The 5,956-nt window shown below is 41.8% G+C and overlaps 1 protein-coding gene across 2 annotated transcripts; it reads left to right on the top strand.

Moving 5' to 3' along the window:
* The first annotated feature begins 76 nt into the window (after positions 1 to 76).
* On the top strand, positions 77 to 5,868 carry LOC122770684 (Fc receptor-like protein 5). Of its 2 annotated transcripts, XM_044027686.1 has the most exons (11): positions 77 to 548; positions 648 to 674; positions 1,307 to 1,588; positions 2,381 to 2,677; positions 2,895 to 3,167; positions 3,274 to 3,609; positions 3,887 to 3,940; positions 4,042 to 4,152; positions 4,562 to 4,586; positions 4,676 to 4,766; positions 5,812 to 5,845. In XM_044027686.1, the coding sequence occupies exons 1-10, from the start codon at positions 515 to 517 to the stop codon at positions 4,758 to 4,760; spliced, it is 1,524 nt and encodes a 507-aa protein (XP_043883621.1). In that variant the 5' UTR covers positions 77 to 514; the 3' UTR covers positions 4,761 to 4,766; positions 5,812 to 5,845. The 2 variants fall into 2 exon arrangements, with proteins under 2 accessions (XP_043883621.1, XP_043883619.1); XM_044027684.1 differs by having other exon boundaries at positions 4,676 to 5,868.
* The last annotated feature ends 88 nt before the right edge of the window (positions 5,869 to 5,956 follow it).

The raw sequence follows: 5,956 nt of genomic DNA, 5'->3' as shown, positions 1-5,956 counted from the left end.
GTACAGAGTTGAATGTTTTCTTAAAATATAAAGATTCATCTGACGCTTTGCAATATCCACACAAAAGAATCGTCTCCAATTTATATTCAAAATGGTAAATTTATCTCAGAATTCCATGCAGATTTTGGATGAGAGGATGAGAAGATCATGGAAACTCATGGACATGAAACGCAGAACTGAAACAAACGTTCCACAGCCTGTAGGGTAGAACAGTTTTGTGTATTACAAACAAATAAATAGATAAACAAAATAAATCCCACACATTCACATGTACAGTATGAAAGCTTTATAATTGTTTTCAAAGATAGCTTAATATTTATAGTTATCTTCCAACCTTAAATGTTGTTGTTTTTTCACTCATTTGTGTTCACTCAGATCATTAAACTAAAGCCAGACACGCAGCTCAGTGTGTTATCTATTCTCAACACACGTACAACACCCTGAGCCTGACACACACACACACACACACACACAGCCAGAGAAACCATGTCCATCACAAATACGTAGCAGTGTTATGAGGAATCTACTTGATTTGTTGCCAATTTTGGGTGAGTAACTTGACTTTTATTTGAAAGGGCAACATAAATGTAAAGTATTTAAATGGACTCGTATTCTAACTGCAATGTGCTGTCCATTTCTCTTTCCAGCTCTGGCAAGTTCAATCATTGAGATAAGTATGTTTGTCAAAGTGGTGCTTGAGATATTGAGATCTTTTTTGTTTGTCCTCATACTGTGTAGAAGAAGAGCTGGAGCTACAGTTGAGCAAACTGCTGTAGATTCAGCTGCTCAGCATCTTTACTCTATTTTAAAGGTTCAGTGTGCAACATTTAGGAGGGTTTATTGGCAGCGGAAAAAATGAATACACAACCTGTAGGTATGTTTGTACAATTGCTTCAACGTAAAATTGCTTTTTATATGTATAGGCAAGGGGGCTCGCTTTATTGAGGCTGAAGAAAAGCTCTGCCCACAAAGATGCAACAGGAGATGTGGAGAAAGTAGTTGCTCTGTGATGCACTTGGGAAGAGAATGCGCGTGCGGGGTGGTCTCCCATTTGTTACACTCTGCAGTCTCATTATTCATTCATTTATTAATTTGTTCATCGTCTACCGCTTTATCCTCCACATGAGGTGGCGCTGGTGCCAATCCCAGCTGACATAAGACGTGACACAGTGTACAACACCCTGGACAAGTCTTCACTCCATTACAGTGCAAACATATAGAGATCTATGGGCAATTTAGTCTCATTAGATGTTACTAATTCTTAACTTTAAAAAAACATGTTCCTCCCTTTTATTTCGTTCCTTAGGTGGATCGGTGTCTGTTCAGCCAGTCCTGACTGGTCCCCAAATGGCCTATCTGGGCTCGAGGGTGGCTTTCCGGTGCATCGCAGCTGACTCTCCTCCACCGGTCACCTATGAGCTGATGCAGGATGGTGCGTTCCTCCTCGCCACTGGCACTGATCTCCAAGGAGAGCAACCTGCGTCATTCTTTCTCAAGGTCACTACAACCTCAGCGGGGTCGTACCACTGCAGGGCGTCGACTGGAGGAAGCACAGGTGTCAGCAACATTATCAACCTGAGCGTAGTCAGTGAGTACCGGAAATCACTCTCAAACGTAACCCTTAGTGCACACGTGGCACGGATCTGTTGGAATAATACACAACCCCTTACATGGACATCCTGGGTGTGTGTGTGTGTGTGTGTGTGTTTATAGGTTACATATTCAGGCTTTAAAAAATGCAGGGAGGTTTCGTCTTCTTATGGGTTGTTGGGTCAAAGTTATGATTCATTTTATATTGCATTTTTAGTAGTGATATAAAGTAGCAATAATTGTGTAGAAGTCACAACATAGTTTTTCTTTTCTTTTTGTTTATAATTATGAGCCAATTGAACTTAAACCCTTTAACACCTAAGCCTTTTTTGCTCATTCTAACCATAAAAGGGCCAGAAAATTTTTTTTTTTTTCAGAATTACTGCATGTTAAAATACTGTTTATTTAGGAAAAACACTGTAGTTGTACATGAACACCAGATTTTTGTCCTCTCTGGTGACAGAGACGTTGTTTCATCAGCTTCCTGCAACAGCACGAGTGAAATTACCGTAATAACCACATGTTGGCTTTGACGTGCAACTTCTCAGCTTTCAGAAACGCGTCGTCTGCACTACAATCTGTGTTAAAGTGTTCTACTAAAAGTGTACTTTTTGCTCAGGTGTGTTTATAAAGTTGGTGAAAGTGGTTGTGCAAGACACTCTGTATATCACATTCTTATAGCCTCTGTATATACTGTACGTTTTAACATAGTAATGGCTGAAATGCTCTGTGTTCTAAGGGTTAACCCATACCTTCCTTCTCTGATCATCTGTCATTCCCTCACATCCAGCTCCAGCATCAAACACCAGAGTGACCTCTGAACCCTTCCCCCCAGTCGCATATGAGGGGTCGCGCCTCATCCTCAAATGCACCGTCACACAGGGCTCCCACCTGTCCTATACGTGGTTTTTCAACAGGAAGGAAGTGACGTCTTCGAATTCTCCGTTGTTCCTCCTCACCGGGAACACACTGGTGGTGGAGAAGCTGACTCCAGAGCATGCTGGCTTCTACTCTTGCATAGCTTGGTCCATGGTCCAGGACATCAGGAGGTTTTCAGCCAGCACCGGGGTCCAGGTGACAGTCAAAGGTATATATACACACACATATATATATATATATACATATATATATATATATATGCTGTGTTTCGACAAAAGTATAAAGGTAACCAAGAACAATGAAGATGTATTAGAGAGTGGGGATAATGAATCATTAATTGTTGTTTTGAACTCTGCTGGTCCTTCATCGTTTCATAAGCGTATGTCTTGCCTTGTCCTCATCTCTTCTCTTGTTCATTCCAACAGTTTACGTGTCAAAGCCGAAGATCTCTTTCTCCTTCTCCAAAGAGGGAGACAGTTACCACGGCAACGTCACCTGCTGGTCAACAAGGGGGAGTCATCCAGTCAACCTCTCTCTTTCCGTAGATGATAAAGAAGTGGGATCAGTCACGACAACAGAATCTCTTGCTGCCTGGTTCTCCGTTGCCATGGTGCCTGGGCTGGATATGGGTGTGGCACGATGCCGAGTTAAAACCGAAATGCAGGAGTTGATGAGTGAGCCCGTGACTCTGGAAGTGGGTATGAGCTACACGAGACACGTAGAAGAGTTTATTGTAAACATACGTCCGTGATAATTTCCCCCTTTCTTCATTCATCTTCCTCTCTCTCCTCTCTGGTCGTCCAGTCCCAGTCGGCGGTGACGTGAACGTGGAGGTGGAATATCTCTACACAGCCGACTCCACACTGGCCGCAGCCAGACTGAGGTGTCTGTTCGGCAGAGGGACTTTCCCTCACATCTCCTGGCTCTTGAATGACTCTGTCCTTCCTTCCGTTGAGACACATGTGGACGCCCACTGTCAGTGTGTGCAGACTCACTTTGCCTTTGCCGACAATAGACAAACCCTTATCCTCACCAAGCTGGACTCAGAGGAGTCTGGGTATTACCGCTGCAGGGTCAGGGACGACTACGATGACTCTGGGCCTTGGGTGGGGAGTATAGCTGTGCTGGTCCATTATGAAGGTAAAGAGACATGTCAAAATGTTGACTGGTGTAAATCAAGTGATTTTCATCTGCTACCTCCATTTTTACCTCATGGGCTTCACATTTCCAACTTGGTATGGCATAGAGCAGCTCAAAACATCACTTCCACCCTTTTTATACACAGTCTATGATCTACACCCTGGCAAAAAGGCAAAAGAACAGACTCTTTTAAATCCAGACACCTTCAACGTGATATCATAAATACATGCTTTCACTCTTCACGACCTCATATTTTGTTCTTTTTACTCTCAATCAGACAGGAGCCTTAACTCCATGCCTCAAGCAACTCCTTCCACTGAAACAACACCAAGTAAACAAAGCACATGCATGACTTGCAGTATATGTACTAACTGTACAATACGTCACGCCTCACCAGCCTCGTCACTCTCTCACTCTCTCACTCTTAAACAGAGGCGTTCACGAGCATGACAGAGACGATCGCCATTGTGTTCTGCTGCTTCCTTCTTCTGATGATGGCAGTTGGCATCGCCTGCATTTACAGGATGTTTGACCCAAAACAAGGTGTGTGTGTGTGTGTGTGTCCAGGTATTACTAATGTTGTGGGGACCTACACCTGTTTACACAGTCATATTATGGGGACTTGTCTTCCTTGTGGGGACAAAAAGCAAGTCCCCATAACATAAATTACTACATTTTAAGGTGAAGATATGTTTTAAGGTTAGGGTTAGGGTAAGGATAGGGTCAGGATTAGGATTAGGCCAGAAGTAATTGTGGTTATGGTTAGAGTAACTCTCCACGAAATGAATGTAAGTCAATGCAATGTCCCCTCAAGTCATGAATGTTGAATATGTGTGTGTGTGTGTGTGTGTGTGTGTGTGTGTGTGTGTGTGTGTGTGTGTGTTAGTGTGAGTCAAGAAGAAATTTACAGGAAACACAATTCGATAATTTTATCGTATCTCTTCTTTTTCAGCTCGGCCACACATCGATATGACAAAGTAAGCTTTAAGTCAGTGCATCTTAGAGATCGTCGTCTCTGTAACTGAAGCAAAACCAGTCCAATGTTCTTCTTTACTCTCATATCCAGTCCTAACGCAATTCCTCTGTCTGAGCCCTGGTCCCAGTCAGGAGAACAGCAGGCTGAGAATTCCTCTACAGACTATGACGTCTAGTTTCAGGTAAACCAACCACACACAAGGTATAGGAGCCAAATGCAAGATGGATGACGAAAGTAAGACTGACAGTAGGTGAGGATGCTCTCTACTGTGCAGCGATAGAGGAACACCAACAGTCTCTCAGGGATGTAGTTGTTCCTGAGTACCCTCAGGAAGTAGAGTCTCTTTTGGGTCCTCGTTACTAGCTCAGCAGTGTGATCTGCCCAGGTCAGGTCCTCGCTGACACAGATGATCACGTCAGACAATCGACAAAGGAGGGAAATCAGAAAACAAATACAGGATGTAAAACTAAGCGAGGTACACACACTCGCAAGAACTACCAAATAAATAGGAAACTAAAACATGACACAGGGAAAGCAGAAAAACAGAGGAAACCAGAAAATCGGAAGTAGAAGAAAATAGAAACTTCTTTCCAACAAAGAGTAACCCAGGGGTCAAGATCCAGGGGTCATTCTTTACAGGTTTAAAAAAAATAAATAAATAAAAACCCAGCTGGAAAATCATTAACTGTAGTTTGGTTCTAGTCATAGAAAATAGACACTATATTTAACTTCTAATCATCCAGTTATAAATGTTTTTTACAGGAGAATCATTTCTTAGTCATTTACAAGAAAACTATAGATAAAATAGGAACTTCCTTGTGGGGAAGTGCTCTGTTTAAAGCAGTGCTTCTCGAACGAATGATCCAGCCTCATGATCAAAATTGATGCTGAGTCATTATGTTGCCAGTTGTTGTAACACACAGTGTCTTCATGCAGTAAAACATGAAATAAGTGCAACATAATGTGTGCGTAATGGTGTTTCACATTACACAATATGGTGAAAAGTAAAGGGAGAGAATGCTAAGAGTGTCCTTCAAAATAAAAGTTGTTTTACGCAGATATTTTTGAACCACACATTTTGACCTTCTGCATTCTTACTTTTGCTGATCTACTACTTTTCCTCGATTTTTTTTAAAATTACAATTGTATGTATTTTTCTCCACTTAAGTCAACAAGAAACTAATGAACAAGAAAACAAATAATTTCTGCCTCTCTTCTGCCTTTAGTGTAACACAGGAGGAGGAGGAGGAAGAACCATCGCCTTTTCACCAATATTATTATATATATAAATTATTATATATAAATGCCAATATTTCAGGCTTTTTTTTGGCCTGTAGTTGCATGTATTACTTTTCCCCTGATCTGCAATTT

Source organism: Solea senegalensis, linkage group LG6 (genome assembly GCF_019176455.1).
Source record: "Solea senegalensis isolate Sse05_10M linkage group LG6, IFAPA_SoseM_1, whole genome shotgun sequence".
NCBI classification, from domain to species: domain Eukaryota; kingdom Metazoa; phylum Chordata; class Actinopteri; order Pleuronectiformes; family Soleidae; genus Solea; species Solea senegalensis.
The sequence above is the reverse complement of the archived record's forward strand: the minus strand, read 5'-3'. Positions and strand labels throughout refer to the sequence as shown.

Excerpts from the sequence above, each read along its gene's own strand:
- LOC122770684 (XM_044027684.1), top strand. The coding sequence starts at position 515 with ATGAGGAATCTACTTGATTTGTTGCCAATTTTGG. Across the intron at positions 3,610-3,886 it reads TGTGCTGGTCCATTATGAAG|ACAGGAGCCTTAACTCCATG; the intron begins GTAAAGAGACAT and ends ACTCTCAATCAG. Across the intron at positions 4,153-4,561 it reads GATGTTTGACCCAAAACAAG|CTCGGCCACACATCGATATG; the intron begins GTGTGTGTGTGT and ends CTTCTTTTTCAG.